The sequence below is a fragment of the Triplophysa rosa genome, linkage group LG8, assembly GCF_024868665.1.
Source record: "Triplophysa rosa linkage group LG8, Trosa_1v2, whole genome shotgun sequence".
Taxonomy (NCBI): Eukaryota; Metazoa; Chordata; class Actinopteri; order Cypriniformes; family Nemacheilidae; genus Triplophysa; species Triplophysa rosa.
The window spans coordinates 6,317,638-6,336,716 of NC_079897.1; the positions used below are offsets into that span (position 1 = coordinate 6,317,638).

General features: G+C 39.0%; 1 protein-coding gene across 1 annotated transcript in view; it reads left to right on the forward strand.

Moving 5' to 3' along the window:
* Positions 1–18,373, forward strand: part of si:dkey-22o22.2 (neural-cadherin) — a 164,159-nt gene extending 145,786 nt beyond the window's left edge. The window contains exons 19-33 of the mRNA XM_057339641.1: positions 883–976; positions 2,597–2,781; positions 3,409–3,644; positions 4,828–5,105; positions 5,212–5,426; positions 11,479–11,606; positions 11,974–12,101; positions 12,305–12,428; positions 12,911–13,091; positions 13,278–13,444; positions 13,526–13,790; positions 14,614–14,794; positions 14,894–15,147; positions 15,837–15,994; positions 16,257–18,373. Of these exons, the coding sequence (XP_057195624.1) occupies positions 883–976; positions 2,597–2,781; positions 3,409–3,644; positions 4,828–5,105; positions 5,212–5,426; positions 11,479–11,606; positions 11,974–12,101; positions 12,305–12,428; positions 12,911–13,091; positions 13,278–13,444; positions 13,526–13,790; positions 14,614–14,794; positions 14,894–15,147; positions 15,837–15,994; positions 16,257–16,745 (3,083 nt within the window). The 3' untranslated portion in view covers positions 16,746–18,373. The remainder of the gene's footprint in view (positions 1–882; positions 977–2,596; positions 2,782–3,408; positions 3,645–4,827; positions 5,106–5,211; positions 5,427–11,478; positions 11,607–11,973; positions 12,102–12,304; positions 12,429–12,910; positions 13,092–13,277; positions 13,445–13,525; positions 13,791–14,613; positions 14,795–14,893; positions 15,148–15,836; positions 15,995–16,256) is intronic.
* The last annotated feature ends 706 nt before the right edge of the window (positions 18,374–19,079 follow it).

Below are 19,079 nucleotides of genomic sequence, written 5' to 3' on the forward strand. Positions count from 1 at the left end.
TTTTATCCAAAGCGACTTACAGTGCATTCAAGCTTTACGTTTTTTTGTCAAACTATTGCTGTTTGAAACTGGTTCATGAAATTCTAAGAGATTTTGCAAAAAAATAGATAGATTTGCAAACTAAAATTTGTTTTTTTTTAATAATATTTTATTTCTAAATTTATGCTTTTTGTAGTTACAACATAATTCTTAAGTTAAATTTTCATAGTTTTGATGACTTTACTGTTATTCTAACAGAATAAATGAGTAAGTAACCCTAAACTTTTACATTTACATTTATGCATTTTGCAGACGCTTTTATCCAAAGCGACATACATTGCATTATACGACACATTTTTTACAAGTAAGTTATGTGTAAGTTAACTTTTGAAGAATACTTTAAATAACAAAATCCATGGTATCACAATAATACATATGCAGAAAATACATTAAATTTTGCACCATCTGTCAGTTAAAAATTTGGGGAAATAAATGTTGTTTTACTTTATATATTTTTAGCATTTTCCTCTTTTCTCTGCTGGAACTGTATTAACGTTGTAATAGGAATTTGTCACATAGCATAAACATGGCACGACGCAAACAATTTACGTAAATCCAGGTTTAAGAGGCCTACAAACAGGAGCCATTTTAAAAGATGTTGATTTCATGACTAACAGGATTACAGCATTTCATTTTGCCTTTTGGAGAAATGGCAATGTTGCATCTCCCCCCCACTGCTCTGTTTAAGTGGGACCATATGTGCCAATGAGATGCTCTGCTGTTTTGTTTATCTCTTTAAAGATACGTCTCTTCCACCCCCACACACATACATTCATCGCCCTAGGTATTGCGCAGACTGGATGGAGGTCGCTGTTCTCTAACCTCATTATGTATTTTCCCCAGGTACGCTCCCCACTACGGCGCTCGGACAGGTTCAATCCCCTGACCTTGATGATTGGAGCAAAAAGACATACAAGTTCGAAGGCAAACCCCCCAGGTGCTTTGATGTTCTATTGAAGTTTGAATCAAACTCATCTGTGTCAACTCACTCTTACAAGCAAAGAAAAAAGAACAAAAGTGAGCAAAGATGAAGAACGATGCTGCACGGAGCGTGGCATATTAGCGCACCGACAGCTTTCCTGCCACCCGCTTTTTAATACTTCATCAAACATGGGAATCAAAATTCACTCTGAAGTGAGATGAGAAAAATGATGTTGGCTACATGTTCTCTCTAATGAAGTGCGTGTAAAGCTTTGTTCACACTTGTAGGCAGATGCGATTTTGTTTTGAAATCGGATTTTGATGACTGACTGACCTGCAAGTGATGAAATTTGATCGGTTTGTTACAACAGTGTAGTCAGTATTATTTCTATAGCAATAATGAAACTTTCTTACTTGAAGGGACAGTTACCCAAAAAATGAAAATTCTGTTATAAATTTTTATTTACAGAGAAAGATATTTGCAAGAATGCTTGTAACTAAACAGTTTTTAGACTTCAGTTGAATAAAGATTCAACTTTATTGTCATTGCACATGTACAAGTACAAGGCAACGAAATGTGACCTCTGCATTTAACCCATCCAGAGAGTAGTGAACACACGCACAGCAAGTGGTGAACACACGTACCCCCGGAGCAGTGGGCACAAATGCCAACTCAATTTAGTCCTGAGTTCACTCACAGTCCAATATTAAGTTCCATTCGAAAGCTGTGGCTCAAAATGTGTTGTGAAGGATTTGCTTCTATTAATTTGGATAATTAACACATTAATACATTAGCAGTTTGATTCTACCTAGCCTGACACATCTCTTGGCACCGAGAGCGTGGCTTCAATCCAAGCCCTTTATCATTCGCTTATTTGACGGTTAAATACCTCATTTGGCAGCAGAGCTGAAGGTCACCGGTGAGGTGGAACTCTTTTCCTGTTATGTGAACATGATTGAATCCAATTTGAGCAACGGCTAATGTGAGTTTAGCGACCTTGGTGCTCAACATCTGAAGTTTTCTACATGCCAAACATAGCATCGGTAGAAACGCCTTTTCAAAGAGTCATAAAGCGGTGTTGGTGTTAATTGACATGTCAACTCCATTGACAATTTATTTTGCGCCAAACATTCTACAAAAGAGAAGCCTGTTTCAGTTGCACTTAGATCTTTTGTTTTCTTTTCGAAATGTTAAAAATGCAACAACAATAAAAGGAATTGGTGCCATTAGTCTTACCATTTAGTCACAACTGTGACCCAGAGAGAGAGAGAGAGACTGATGATGCATTGCTGTGTCTGGGATAGTGTCCTTGTCATGGTCATCACATTTAGAGTCACAGACAGGAGTTGACATAAGTGCTATTGCTGATATATACACAGCCATTAATAATACAGCAGAGTCATTTTACTGCATCAGTACAGCACACGGCGCTGATGCCCTCTCATGTGTGATGATCTAGGAATAAACCTGGAAATGACTCTCTGAGTCATGGTTTTCGCTCTAGTTTCTAGTTTGAAGTAGTTGTTGTACTGCCAAATGCATTTTACATAGTTTTTAGTTGTTAAGTAGAGATCAGAATATGTACATAAGTTGTCTTGTGATTTAGTTTTTGTCTTATTTTGTTTATCCACACAGGCAGTTTAGTGTGAACCAGAACACGGGTCAGTTGAGCATCAGAGAGGGCACACCAGCTGGATTCTACAGCCTGCAGGTGAGGGTGGCAGATAAGAGCTGGCCTGATGTCACCTCCTCAGCTGAGGTCACGGTGATGGAGCTGGATGAGGAAACGCTAAGGAACGCTGGCTCTGTTAGACTAGCCAGTGAGTATCTTCCCTTTTAAAAACATTCAGTTCTTAAAGAAACAGTCCACCCGAAATTAAAAGTTCTGTCATTAATTCACCCTCATGTTGTTTAAAACCTCTATAAGACTCTATCTTCTGTGGAACACAAAAGAAGATATTTTGAAAAATGTCTTTTTGGTTTTTGTATATACAACGGTAGTCTATGGGTACCAGTGTTGTTCTTCAAAATATCTTCTTTTGTGAAGCAGAAGAAAGAAAGAAAGTCTGCAGAAGAAAGTCATACAGATTTAGAATAGCATGAGAGTGATTAAATAATAATCACTCTTTAAAATAGACCTCCTCGATATTTGTCATTTATTTTAAAATATTTAATGCTTTAAATCAATTAATGATTGATCATTATCATTAAATACTTTCATGTACTATATAAACATAATATTACGTTTGAGAACTTCCTCTGTAGTCAAACAATGTATGTTCTCATGTTTCTGACATTAGCATGCTATATGACATGCCCACTTTTACACATTCACGCCCCTTCGGTCTTTAGCAGCTTTGGTCACCGGGCATAGTCAAGTAAAAAAGATACTTCGACAGGACAGAATCACAATGAACTGCGTGTCTTTGTGTGTGTGTTTTGTACAGACCTGAGTGCAAATGAGTTTTTCCAGGCGTCTGGGAATAAGGAGAGCAGATACATGCGTCTCAGACGCCTCTTATCTGAGCTCCTTCAGACAGACCTTGGAAACGTAGATGTCTTCAGCGTGGCCAACGGCAGCCAGTCGGCACAGCATCACCTCAGCGTGTGGTTCGCCGCTCATGGCTCACCATACTATAAACCAGAGAAACTCCATGCCTATGTGGCCATGCAGAAAGCTAAGGTGACAAAGGCACACACTCGCACTTTGACCCGTATCAACATCCTCTCTGTTACTCACACAGACACAGACATGGTGGTTATGAATCGCACGCCTGCATTTATAGTCACACTGTGCTGGAGTCAATGAATATTTCATTTCTGTGTAAGGAATGAGATGGTGGGCTGCTGCTCTCGGCGAGCAGGGAGGCCGGGATAGAGGGAAATAAAAAACATGTTACTCCCTGTGCAGAATCTAGCAGTCTGTAAATCAGGTGTAGGAGTGAGGGCTCTTCACAGCCCAGCGTGGTGCTGATGGTCTCACAGAGCTCGTGTTGGTGCGCTACATGAGAAACTGTTTGACAACTTTAGAGCGCCGCTGAGGGATGTGGAGCGCTGCCCTTGAGATTGACTTCCGTCATTTTATAGAAAACATAAACACACAAGGAGTAACAAACACATACAACCATAGAAGCAAAATTATAATGATTGAATGCATGTGTAGGTTTTCTCAAATGCTTTAGTCCTTTTAGATAAAAGTGTCTGGTCAGGTGATGAATGTAAATGCAGATGTAATTATCTAAATATGAGTATTAATGTTTTCATGATTCTGACACTAACAATAAAAAAGTTGTAAAAATGATATCTCATGATTTATTTATTAATTTATTTAAAATGATACTTCACACAAAAATGTAATATTAACTAATAAGATAATGATAAGTAAAATGTTAGTGCAAGTAGTTAAATAAAATTATAAAATAAAATTTAATACTGTAAAACAAATAATTTAATTTTATAATAATAAAATAAAATTCATGAATCATTTATAGACTAACAGTTTTGCAAAATGAAATGACATGAAATTAATTAATACAAATAAATAAAACAGATCTGCACATAAAATTAAATCAATAAATCAGCAAATGTAACAAAAAAATTGAAGTATATTTAATAAAGCGAATAATTAAGAACTAAGACTATTTATTTATTAACTTTTAAAAAATACTTCACACAAAAATGCTATAAATATTAACTAGTATGATATATATAAAATAATAAAATTGAATTGAATTTTATAACAATAATATAAATACTGTGTAGACAAACAGTTCTGAAAAGTAAATCAGCAAATGTAACCAAAATGAATAAATGATTGAAGTTTAATTAATGTGAATCATTAAAAAGAATCCTTCTGTCTCTCTCAGTTTGAGTCGTCTCTGGGTGTGACCATTCTACAGGTGGGGGTGGATGAGTGCACCTATACAGGCTGCAGTCAGACCGGAGGCTGTTCCAGCAAGGTCACGTTCAGCGACACCCCTACGACACTAAACAGTGGAAATGTCAATCTTGTTTCGGTTTCGGCCAAAGCGAACGCTCAGTGTGGCTGTCTCGGGCGAGAAAACGTCCACCTGCAGTGTTTCTCATACCTGCGTAACCCCTGTCTGAACGGAGGCACCTGTGTGGACACTGAGCTGGGCTACAGGTAAAACAGTTTAGAGCTCATTTCTGTGCTGCACATTTTTCTGTATAATAAAATAATCACTGTGTGTTGGTAATTTAGTAACGGATAATCTCTTGCTGTTTTGCAGGTGTAAGTGTCCCCCCATGTTTGATGGACCAGAATGTCAGCAAACCAAACATAGTTTCTTAGGCAATGGTTATGCTTGGTTTCCTCCCATAAAGCCTTGCTTTCAGAGCCATATTTCTCTGGAGTTCATCACAGAAGCGGCCAATGGCCTGCTGTTCTACAATGGACCAATGGGAGCAACTCAGCCAGGAGAAAGAGAGGACTTCATCGCACTGGGTAAGTTTTGCAAGATGATATTTGACAGCAAAAAGCCTTCACTGTGTCTGATATTCTTCAGACGTTCACCTTTTGTGTTCATATGGGATTAACATTACATGAGGAAAAATTACATAATTTTCATTTTTAGTTGAATCACTCCTTTAAGATTTTCGCTGCTACTAAGCGCAGTCTAAGGAGAGCCATTAATGATAGATATTTTAAATGTACATGGTCAGCAGTGTTGAGTGTGGGGTTTGGGTCAGCATTGATCTCGACCCCAGGTCAACATTGAAGGTCACATTTTCCACCTGCCCTATGCTGTATTATGCAACTGGTGATATGATTTCAGGGAACAACCCCCCTGCGGCCTTGCATAAGCTTGCATCATCAGTTTGGGTCGTGTTTTTATTGAACTGGGGCCAAAACCCTCCACTGCAGTGACAGCAATTTGAAACTGACCACAGATTGATTACAAATAAGCATTTTTTGCTGTCTGGGTCAAAAACGATCTAGAGGGGGCATAAAACAGCATTCGTTTCTTATTCCACTTAGTCTGTTTGACCATATGCTGCACCTTGAAAACTTATTATTGGTTTAGTTGGTCATTTCTGAATCAATAACATGGAATAATTATTCAATTATTTTATATAATTTATAAAAAATATATATAATTTAAATAATACATCATTTTTTCTAATGTCTATACTGTTTGCACTAAACTGTGTTTTTTTTTGTAAAGCTGATTTGCAACAATGTAAAATTGCTATATATATATTAGTTAGTAAGAAAATGATAAGTAAAGTTATAGTGCAAGTAGTTTTTACTACTTTTACAGGAATGTATATCAGATTAGCATGTAAAAACATAAATTAGTAAATCAGCCAATGTACTTACTTATTTCTGGAGCCTGTTATTATTTTAAATTTAATATAAAATAAAATTTACAGGCATGTAATCAGATCAGATCAGCAAATTTACTTACTCATTCCTGGAACCTGTGATTATTTTAAAGTTCGTTGAATAAAACCTACTTGACAAATAAAGTGCTAGAAATAAATTAGAATTGAATTTAGGTATAAAAATACGAAAATGATTGGAATGAAAAACACAGAGGTCTATAGTAGAGATGCACCGATTGCAATTTTCTTTGCCGATTCTGATTTTATTACAAGTGAAACCTGCCGATTCAGATTTTTGCCGATTCCGATTTTCTATCCACAAACTATAATTGACAGTATACTGTATATAAAACCATATTAACTTTTCTTCAATACACATTTTTTTTATTTTCATTGAATAAATGATTGAACATTACAATTTCCCTAAATGCAGTTCTCCAAGCTGCATTAAATTACAGAATCTTCTCTTTCCCAAACAACTCTTAAATTGAAGAACTCTGTGACTGAAAAGAAGTACAAATAATAAAATATAACTAAACATGTCACTTAATTTACCTTTTTCATTTTTGTACTCATCTCACAAAAGTCTAAGATAACAATAAAATACTTCAACTTTATTCTCGTCTATTTCCGTTTATGAAACTAACATTGCTTTATTTCATTTTTTCTGAAATGTAAAATAAATTGTCTTTATCTTGTGTCTGTAGTATTAAAAGTAGTGGGTTGATTTTCGCTGCAACTTCAATAAAAAAGTTTAAAAATCTTATGAGTGAATTCTACTCTAAAGATGGGTCCGTGTAACGCTTTGCAGTTCTTTTTTCAATTTTTACCAATTTTTTCAATTTCATCAAAATTAATCAAATGAAAATTGGTTTCAAACTTTCATTTTCAATTTTCATGGGCACTTCACAAATGGATAATTGTCTCTCAGTTTCATTTTCAATTATACGTGTTTGGGTAATTGCTTCAGAATTTCAGATTTTCGAACAAACACAAAAATTACTTGTTTTTCTAATTTTACATTAATGTGCTTGCTTGCAGCTGGATCGTACCATTATCGCTGGTGGTAGGGGTTAACAGTGCGTACTACTGTTTATATCAGATCACCGTTACCTTTGCACGTTAACGACAATTTCTGGACAATGAGTGAGTGGAGTGCGCTTGATTCATATGAAAGTGTGATCCGTCGGTTGGTAGAATGTCCATCTAGAAAACATGTCGCTTTCACGGTTAATGTGTAATTATTATGAGACGTCATATTATCCCTTTATAACAAGAAAATATATCATTTAAATGCCATATTATCCCAGGGACGTCATTTCCACTGGGGACAAGGGGGACATGTCCCATCACTTTTCAAAATCCCGTTCGTGTCCCCCTCACTTTCAAATGTGTTTGTAATGATTTTTTAACCACACGCCGTCATCGCCACGGAGATGTAGCCTAGGAACGAGCAGGACACAGAGAGTCTGCCTGTGTCGATGCGCGCGTCGCGTGCACACTAAAAAAAGATCACTGAAAGATTGTTTTCAATCACGTGGTTTTGATATGAATTGAATAGAAACCTGTTTTTACGTGGTCGTTGTTTCGGTAGGCTATCTGTTTCCTTATAATGGACTTCTGTGGGGAAGAAACGCGCAACGCGTGATTTATTACTTTTTTTTTTGTTTAATAAGGACTCGTTCTTTTAACAGCAGTTAGTGTTTATAACAAGGCTTGACATGACAACTGTACGTTAAACCTCGTTAAGCATTTTAGAAAGTCATCCTCGTCGCCTTCCGACCGCAGATTCAGGTTTACAAGCCCAGTTTTCCTCCGTTTCTCAGTCAATACTCGCATTTCCCCCTTCATGAACATCCACTTTTGCTACACAATAAAAACACATTTTGGTTTAATCAATTTAAACAATCAAAAACGCAAAATATAGGTATTTTGAATTTGTGATAGGATTCAAATCAAAAACATTTCCCCCCATTTTGTGTCCCCCCCACTTCTCAAACCAAAGTTACACTTGTATTATCCCGTCAAAACGAGAAAATATATTGTTTTAACGACATATGATCTCGTTATTATGACATAATTGGGTGGAAAAATAAAATATATGTGGCAGCAATACGCCACCGTACGTAATATCTCGGGCTACGACTGATACAAGTATCCATCACTTCTACTTTTTGTGCGTGCACTCACTGCACTTGCTGCCCGGCCGTTCCCAATGACATACAGATCCGCAGCATTGCCACCCATCTAACAATTTTTGGTTCCCAGAACGTTCCCCTAACGTTAGTTTTTGGTTCCCAGAACGTTCCCCTAATGTTAGTTTTTGGTTCCCAGAACGTTATTTTCTAAGGTTCGTTTTTGGTTCTCCAGGAAAGTTTTCCTTACGTTAATAGAACGTTAGTTTCTGGTTCCCATAACATTCTGGGAACCAAAAACTAACATTAGGAGAACGTTACCCTAACGTTATAGAAACCATGAAACTAACGTTTTATTTCCGTAAAGATAACCAAAAACAAACCTTAAAAAAACTTTCTGGGAACCAGAAACTTCGTTCCCAGAACGTTAGCCTAAAATATTTTTCTTGGTCTGTTTACACGTCAGTAATGAATACATCCATGCTGTGTTTTTATCCATCGCTTGTCTAACGTTAATCTAATTAAAATAAGTAAAATACATCATCCCACACAATATGGAGGATGAAATCAATGCATTAGATTATTCTTTTAGATATATCTAATAATTCCTTTTTCATCACTGAAGTAGCCTAATTTTCGATTTAAACAGCACAGTATATAATTTCTAATAAAACCACACTGTGTGTAGGCCTACCTCAACATCAGACATTATAGATATCGAAATAAAATAACCAATGACTTCAACACAATATTTAAAGCAGATTTTTATTGACAGAAGAATAAACATTTAATTATCTTCAGGCTAACAATATTCTTGTCTCACCACAGAAGTATAGCGCGGCTCCCTCTTTATTATGACAATCAAAAGCCCTGAGTTTCAGTCCTTTCATCACGGTCTGTTGATTTAGATGTGTCAAATCACTCGAAAATCACGAAAATATAAGTCTACTCAAATCTGTACGGTTTTAAATAAAAACTTAAAATAAATAAACCGCTAAACTAATGTGTTAGTGGGTGAGGTAAAACGAAATGACCGGTAATTTTTAAATGACGGGAGTGCGCGGCAGAGCGGAGAATGCACGTGCTCGAGCGCACACACATACAGTAACAGACAACCACACTGAAGAAATACACATGGATATAGATGATTGTATTTTCATTTATCTTAACTAGTTTATTATTTTCAGCCATTAATGGGCACATTTATTAATTTCATTTGGTTTTCAATGTGATCTTATAATTTATGTATTGCACATGTCACTGACGTTTACCAGTTTTGACTATTTTTACGATAAAAAATAACCAGAAAATAACCATCAGGGAACGTTACTTTCTGGTTATTTTCTGGTTGCAAAAAATAACCAGAAAATAACCATCAAGGAACGTTACTTTCTGGTTATTTTCTGGTTGCAAAAAATAACCAGAAAATAACCATCAGGGAACGTTACTTTCTGGTTATTTTCTGGTTGCAAAAAAATAACCAAAAAATAACCATCAGAGAACGTTATTTTCTGGTTGCAAAAAATAACCAATAAATAACCATCTGAGAACGTTATTTTCTGGTTATTTAAAAAAAAACAGCCTGCAACGTTCTGGAAACGTTATTTTCTGGTTGCAAAAATAAAACCTGAAGAGAACGTTCTTAGAACGTTATTTTTTGGTTCCCAAAAATAACCAAAAGGGAACCAAAAACTAACGTTAGGGGAACGTTCTGTGTTTGCTGGGCATCTACTGACTAAAACCAAAACGGCAACCGATGTCGAATAGATTAATGATTACAGACCAGACAGTAGTGTTAGTAAAAATATATTTAATACATATGTGTAATACATAAGGGAGATCAATATGATTAGATAAACCGTGATAAAAAAGTAGAGTACACCCCTACCACCGGCGATAAAGGTACGATCCAGCTGCAAGCGCAAGCACAAGCACGTACAGTAAATGTAAAATTAGAAAAACAAGTACTTTTTGTGTTTGTTCGAAAATCTGAAATTCTGAACAAACACGTATAATTGAAAATGAAACTGACAGACAATTATCCATTTGTGAAGTAGGTCTACCCATGAAAATTGAAAATGAAAGTTTTAAACCAATTTTCATTTGATTAATTTTGATGGTGAAAATTGAAAAAAGAACTGCAAAGTGTTACACGGACCAAGATGTATATGTATTTGCAGTTTTTTGTGTTAGTAAAGAACTCAATCAGATATATATCACATATATTGGTTGATTTATTCATTTTTTTACATTTTGGATTTTTAAAAACAAGTAGAACGTTTGTTTTACACAGAATGCACGACTTTTACATGAGTTTAGCATGATGCTATAGCATCACTGTTAGCATACATACCCCATGTAGACGGAGCAGCGAGAGATGAACTACAGTGTACCCTTTTTGTCTGTACAGTACATGATGCGTGTGCACGCGCGTGCAGTCAGCGGATATGAAAGATGCGCGTGCAGTCAGCGAATATGAAAGATGCGCGTGCAGTCAGCGAATATGAAAGTTGCGCGTGCAGCAGTCAGCGGATATGAAAGATGCGCGTCAGTCAGCAGAGACTCGCGGTCCGGTGGACCCACATGCGAGTATAAACGAGCCGTTAAAGACAGGCTGTGCGCGCGCACGTGTACATGTTTACTTGCAGGCTTTGAGTGTACTGTGACGTTCTTGCCCGCATCATGAGCAACAGAAGATCGGCTTGGAATTGGCGAGACGTGAGACTGACCGGCCGGTCACCGGTCGGGCCGATCATACGAAAAACCGGCCGATTCCGATCTCTGGCCGGTCAATCGGTGCACCTCTAGTATAGATCAATTGGTAGAGCATGGCATTAGCAACGCAAAGGTTGTGGGTTTCGATTCGCTGTGAACACACTATAAAATGTGTGGCTTGAATACACTGTACATTTGATCTGGAAAATGCAAAAATGGAAAAAATTGAATTTTAAAGATATTAATATAGATACATTATAGTAATCCACCGTTATCACATCTGTTGACACCCGCTTCAATACTCCCTGTCTCTTTAATCAGAGCTGAAAAATGGAGTTCCCTTGCTGAGTGTGAATCATGGTTCGGGGACGCTCACGTTGCAGCTGCCCGCAAGATCCACCTGCGCTGACCGGCGCTGGCATCATCTCGACATCATCAGTGACGGCAAGGTACGGCGAAACTCAGATAATAAATAGAGAGGAATGATAGAAGGTCTTAGAGGTCACTTAAACAGGATGAGATGCCGGGCTGTGGCCATTCCAAGCTGAATTTTAGTTTGTTTTCATAATGTTCTCAACTTCACCTCAGTTTCACTGAGATATGATGCTTTCAGACAGTCTAGATCATAACATACCTCTGAGGTTCACACGGGTTAAGCAGATTGTGATCTTCGTTGCCTTGCGGGATTTGGGTCCAAAATATTCCATTATAAAAGTTGACCTCGCATGCGCTTGTATGTGATGTAACATATTGCTCTGCAGTAAAATTATTGATGTGTGTGTCTGTGTGTGGGTGTGCGTGCGTGTTTATGTGCAGACCGTACAGATGATTCTGGATCACTGCTCTGGTGCCGTGATGAGCGAGGTGGAAGGTCTGGGAGTGGAGATGTTAGAAATGGATCAATCGGTGTGCAAGGCCTCAGGAGAGACTCCAGGCGGCGAGAGGTAAAGGACATGAAACTGATATTTTATCTTAATATTTCTATATAAAAATCCTTATTCTTTGTTTTCATGCTGATACAGGCTAGTTTATGCCTGGTTAAGTTCGTTTAAAGTCACCAGTCAGTCAGCATCCACAATACAATGTATTCTGATGACTTGAAGTAAATGGGTTGTGGTGTGACCACATATGTGCATCTCCTCTGCAGGTTTCTGGATGTCTACCAACCTCTCCAGCTGGGCGGGGTTAAAGAGACCCACCCATTCCGTAGGTCACACCCCCCTTACAAGGGCTTTGTGGGATGCGTAAGAAACCTGGTCGTGGACAGTCAGGTAAATCTAGTCAAAGGATAATTCACCCAAAATACAAATTATGTCATTTATTCTCCCTCATGTTGTTTAAAGCTTGCATGACTATTTTTCTGTGGAACTCAAAAGAAGATATTTTGAGAAATGTCTCTGTGGTTTTGTGTCCCTACAATGGAAGTCAGTGGGGGGCAGTGTTGTTTGTTTATCTACGTTCTTCAAAATACCATCATTTGTGTTCTGCTGAAGAGAGAGAGTCATACAGGTTTAAAATGGCATGAGGGTGAGCAAATAATAAAATAATTCTAATTTAGGATGAACTATCCCTTTAAAGTGTATATTTAAACTTCATGGCTGTGGTTCAGACTGGATGTGCTTTGGGTTACAATCCCTGTCTTTGGACATAGCAGAGATCCAGCCGAGCCACTTTCTGACAGCGAGTCAATACAGGTCAATGCGATTCAACATAGTGCTGACTCGGGTCTCTCCATGTGTCTGTTTTCTGTCAGGTGTATGACCTCAGCAGCCCGGCAGAGAGCGAGAACAGCACTCCAGGATGTACGCTAACAGACGGCGTATGTCTGACAGCTGGAGGGCCCTCATGTGGCATCCACGGGAAGTGCTTGGGGGAATGGGGTTCCTTTAGCTGCGACTGCCATTCTGGATACAGCGGACACAAATGTGACAAAGGTGAGACAGCACTTCCCAATATTTGAGAACATCATGAAAGTGAAAGTGACCTATTTGTCAGGTATGGTGACCCATACCCGAAATGTGAGATGTTGGTCACATTTCGGGTATGACACGACACGTGTGACACGAATCATGATATGTTGAACGGTTGAACGGTTAATCTGAAGTGGTTTTGCATTACAGCTCTTCCTGGGTGGTCCTTTGAGAAGGACAGCGTGCTTGGGTACCAGCTGAGAGGCGGTGGAAGTCCACGCAAAACTCAAGCTCATTTACTTCTCAGAACGCGCTCCTCTGCAGGCATTCTGCTCAGCATGTCCTCCCGCGACTCCAATGAGTTTATTATCCTGGAAGTGAGTGATAAACATACATAAAACTGTAACATTTGGAAACGAAAGCACAATGTCATGTACTCCAAACATTTTGTCTCACAGATAGTTGATGGATACCTCAGTGTGCGCAGTAATCTTGGAGACGGTGCTCACTTTTTGAAACTCAAAGGCCAGCGCGTGAACCATGGGCAGTGGGTCCTAGTCAACCTTCATCGCCATGACAACATCTTCACTCTTCGACTGGAGCAGGGCGGAGGTTCACGAGAGGTCACAGGAGTCCTGGGACAGAAGAAAGAAATAGTGGTGCATCCCTCCAGCGTGTTTTTGGGAAACAGCGGCACTCCAAACGCTCATGGAGACTTTCAGGGTGGGCCTCTTCTCTATTACTGATGTGACCTCTAGTCTGTTCCTATTCTCTGCTTTATTTCCTAACAAATATGATTTGTTCTTTTATTGTGCTATTGTTTACATCTATCAGTTCCTTTTAATCTTCGGTCACTTTTTGGGTCACCCTTTTTTGTCTGGATGATTAAAGCTTAGTATTTGACAGTAGTTACTACTTTTAAAACTTTTATCACTTACGTTTTTGTTACTCACACAATGTTTGTATGTCTGGTGCATCCCACAGCATTATTCAGGTTTTTTTTACAGTTTCTACAGTCATAGAAAATGTGTTTGATGATGTTTACTTTTCCCAATTACAAGCAATTTATTATTAGTTGCTTATAAGCAACTAATTTACATTAGCATATATGGGTAATATTTGTCACTAATTGCTTGTTGTTACTTGTAAAAAATACTAAGAAGAAAAACGTCTTTAATGTATATAAATGCCTGGGGCATGTTTTAGGAAACATTGGAAATTGGTACCACAGCCCCGAACACCACACAAAGCTTAAAAAATATTTACACGTAAAGAAACACTTTTACATTTTAATTTGGAAATAAAATGTGAAATTAGACAAATGTACCTGAGGTAAATTCTTACCACATGATGCTAGCCTAGCTTGGATGAATGTGGATTGATAGTATGTCAAAAAAGTCCAATATTCCTCAATTTATCTTAATAGATAATAGATCTGCTTTTGTAAGCAGAATAAATGAATCATTGGTGATAGAAAATAAAGCTCCACAAAAAACACTATGTGAAAGAGCACAGATTACATATTATTATGTTTATTACCCTGCAGGCTGTATGGGGGACGTGAGACTAAACGGTCACTCTCTACCGCTGGATGGTCAGGGCACAGAGTTCAGTACGGTACTGGAGCGCCGTGGGGTCTTGCCCGGCTGTCACTCTGACGCCTGCAGTGCCAAACCCTGCCTGAGCCCGCTGTACTGTGTGGACCTGTGGAGAAAACATGAATGCAGGTCAGAACACTGTCACACAGTCTGTACTGTGATTTTGATTTAAATACAGCTTCTTTAGATAATGTAATGTGGACTGGAATGTGCTTTCCCTCTTCTCAGGTGTCCAGCCAATCAGGTTGCTGTGATGGATGAGGTCGCGGGGCTTTTGCATTGTGCCCCCTCCCCCTGCAGCCCCACCACATGCCGTAACGGTGGCACCTGTCTGGCCCACACCACCAAAAGCTACCAGTGCCGCTGTCCTGAGGGTTTCAGGGGTCAGTGGTGTGAGATCGGCCAGGTCAAATCTCTCCGGCTCGCCGCTCTCAGTCCGAGCTCCATCCTGGCAATCAGCATGTGCCTGCTCGTCTTTTTCGGTAATTATTGCATACATGTGTTCATGAAAGAAAGCACATGCATGTAAGACACTGAGACAGGAAGGGGTGAGAATAAGGAGGTAGGTCAGGTGAGTCTGCGTGTGCACTGCTGACAGGTAACAATGCCGTGACAGACTGGCAGTGCCCTCCAGGTCTCTGCTGGTTCTGACACTCTGTCAGCGACATCACAGGCAGACGCACAAATCCTTTTTAAGGCATTAGCGCATGCAGGCGGGGAGAAATCACTCATCGAGCGAGGCGAGAGAGAGAAAAGTGCTGCCAGATAATGGGATTGGTCGGGCTTGCGGTGGAGGAGAGATGCCTTCGGAGAAATTTGGCAGCAATTGATCTGCCTTTATTTAAAAAGAGGTGTCGTGCCATCCATAAGCAGACGAGTCCAGGAGATGATGGAAGAAACGGGTGGAAGCGCAGAGATCCGAATTATGCACTTTGACGTTTTGCATGGCCTGTCTATACATAAGCATCCTCATAAATAAAGTTGCGTAACCTCACGCACAAATACATTTAATTTAGGTATTAAATCATTTTGGTTAGTACATTCAATAATAACAAAGTGTCAAGACACCAAGAAGAGAATCGAAATAAAACTTAGAATAAAATAAAAGTGATCAAATAATACAAACATTAACAAGCTCCCTATCTGTGTCTCTCGTTTATTTCAACCACAGGTGTGCTCGTGGCAGTGACCGTATGGAATCAGAAGGGCAGTCGGAATAAGTTTCGCAAGCGAGGCGTGTATCACATCCCGGCAGAGCACGAGAGCTGGGAGGACATCCGGGAGAACATCCTCAACTACAACGAGGAAGGAGGAGGAGAGCAGGACCAGGTATTCCATTAACACACAAGGCCAAGGGGAGATATTGATTTCCTTTCACCAACACTCAGGTCAGGGGAATGACTTCCATCAGCGGGTACATATTTCCAGCATGTCCCTCTAGGTGGCACCATTGCTGCTAATGCAACGCTCTTCCAAGTGATATAAAACACAATTCGGATTCCTTAGCATTAACAGCATTGAAAAACTTAACTCACAAATAAAAGCCATGCAAAAATGTAAAACTTCAATCCATTTTCTTTTGTGCCACTAGAACGCCTATGACATCACAGAGCTGAAGAGACCGCTGTGCTCCAGTCTCTCTCAGTCGTCCTCCTGCACCACCGCACCTCTCATCAAGTCCTCTCAGGGCTCCCAGGAGGAGGTTCACCCCATCGCCAATGGATCCGCCCTACCCTACCACCACAGTGCCAACTGCCCCGCCCACTGCTCCATGGACTTCAAGAGTTACGTGTCACGCATCATCTGGGAGGCTGACAACGACAGCGCGTCCTTCCCCATGGACACCTACAACGTGTACTGCATCGAGGGAATGGGCTCCACAGCGGGAAGCCTCAGCTCTCTGGGATCAGCCATCTCAGAGGAGAACTTTAGCTATGACTCCCTACAGCACTGGGGATCAAAGTTTGAAGGGCTGAGCGAGCTTTACCGCAGGCCGGAACTGGCCATACCCTATATGGATACGATGCCACGCCAAAGCCAGGGTCTTTCTACAAACCAGATCCAGGAACAGCATCAATAACCCGACCCTTCAATCCTAGAGTTAGTTTTGTGCGTTTTTGTTGATAGGGAGCAAATTGAACTCTACAGAAATGTGTCCAGTTTCTGATCATTTGTGGTGCATTCACAAAGCTTTAAAGAGCAACTGGAGTGGGAGATTGGATTTGCTTTATTTATTGAGTGCTGTGTAAGAGAACTATTAAATGTACTTATATTTATTTTTGCTCTGAGATGATACGGAACAAAGCCAGCGAGCCACCACATGTCCTGTCACCATGAAGAACATGGTACACGTTCATGTCACTTACATATTTCAGAAAGGACGTGAGTAATGCTGCACTCCATTTGATTCAGAAATGTAAAGCTTCCATCCAAACCAATGGAGTTATACACAGATAATGATAAGCAATCACTTTCAATCCAATAATCAAAATTAAACTAAATTTTACAAATGAAAAACATACATTCATATAACAAAACACGTTTGGTAAATGTTTGCATAGAAAGATGTGTAAAACAAAGTTGGTGGTCTTAAACCTTTAAAGCAAATGCTGACAGTACCAGTTTTCTTTATTGCCGGTATGTTTGTTTTCACCATTTCATTGCTAATGTAAGTCATAGATGTTGAATGTGAATATCTCACATCCGACAACTGAATGGAACGCAGCATTATTCTGTGTGCTGATCAGGACGTAACGATTTGTAAATCTACACCAAAACACACCGGTTGTAATGGACACAGCTGCACTTGTGATAAATGGCCACTTCTGAATTTTACCTCTGAAGCATAAATTTGCCAAAAGAGGGCTAAGACACCGAACGATTTCATAGGTGACTGATGTGCCAATAAATCAAAAATCCGCTCATGCAATGAGAGCATAAGTTATATTACCTTCTAATGGCATTGAATTTTTTTACTCATGAATATTCATTGCATAGGCGTTTTTCTTTCCTTTCTTGTTTTAATGTGAAGGACATTGTGTGTGATGCCATTCCTGATCCTGGTGTGCTGAAACATGGTGACGTTGTCTGTGTCATGGGAAACATCGGGTGAATGTATCGTGTTAAATCAAAATAGCCGTGTTAAGAATCCACTGTGTCAAAATTTGTTTTTAAAGTCGAAAAAGTCGGCAGCGCAAAACAATCACAAAAATGCTTATAAATATTTTAAAATTGCAATATGCTTACAAAAGATCTGTATAGTTCTATTTTTATTGTTGTGAAATTAAGAATATTAGTCTGCCGATGTGCAGAACATATTTTATAAGCGTCCTAAGAGGTTTCACTTGTGTTTTCAAGGTAAACCTCTCTAATCTCTGTCAATTGAATACAATTCATGTCAACCTTATGTTCGTTGTAAGTTGCGGCACCTACAGATAAATAAATTGGGGTCAAGCGCACACATGGCCACTGCATTTTCCAGATGCTGATCTGAGAGCATCGGGCAAGGTCAGTTCATGCGGTTTGTAAAAAAGAGCATGAGGCCATTGCCACAGTGGCTTACGGTGACACTAAATTTTCCCTGCACCCATCACAGCTTTGTGCTGCTTATTGTATTGACGTAATGAAAATAATGTACATAATACTTTTCTAGGGACCTAACATCTGATATTCCTTTTTGTATATGAATTTTAATATATTAAATGTTTTCCTTGAGCCATTGTGAGTGTTTTTTTAACTATAAGAAAAGATTTGTCAATATGAAATAACATATGACCATGAGACTTTCTGAATAGAAGAGAATTCTTCCGTGTTGATTTACTGCCACCCAGTGGCGGCTTGCTGTAATTGCACTTATGTATCTTTCCATTCATTTAAGATCTTAATTGTTGTAAATTGCCAGTTCTTGAGTGGTTATTTTAACCACAGTTCTTCCTCTAGTCTGCACCAATCAGATGAATTTAGTAATTATTGCAAGCATCTGATTTATAGTTGGGAGATTATAAATCCCAGTGTTATGCATCAAGAGATAATGGTACTAAAGTTGCAAATGCCAAGTGGCCGCACACAATTTCTCCTATTGGCGTTCTAATTTGCCAACCTTATGTCTATGTAAATTGATTTTTTAGTGAGGGTTGTGATGCCACAACAGAATTAAGTTCTGTTAAAGGCTCCATAGAATCAAAATGGTAGATTAGTGGTTTTTTTTGGTCATGTTTTTGGGCCATCAATATGATGTAAAAAGGTATCTTAAGAAAAAGAGATACATCACAATACAAAATACATCAACACAAAACATTAGTTGCATCTCATTTCGTAAGGCTGCGTCCTTGTGTCCTCCATAGGTATCATCCTCTAAAGCAGTGGTCACCAACCCTGTTCCTGGAGATCGACCGTCCTGCAGACTGCAGCTCCA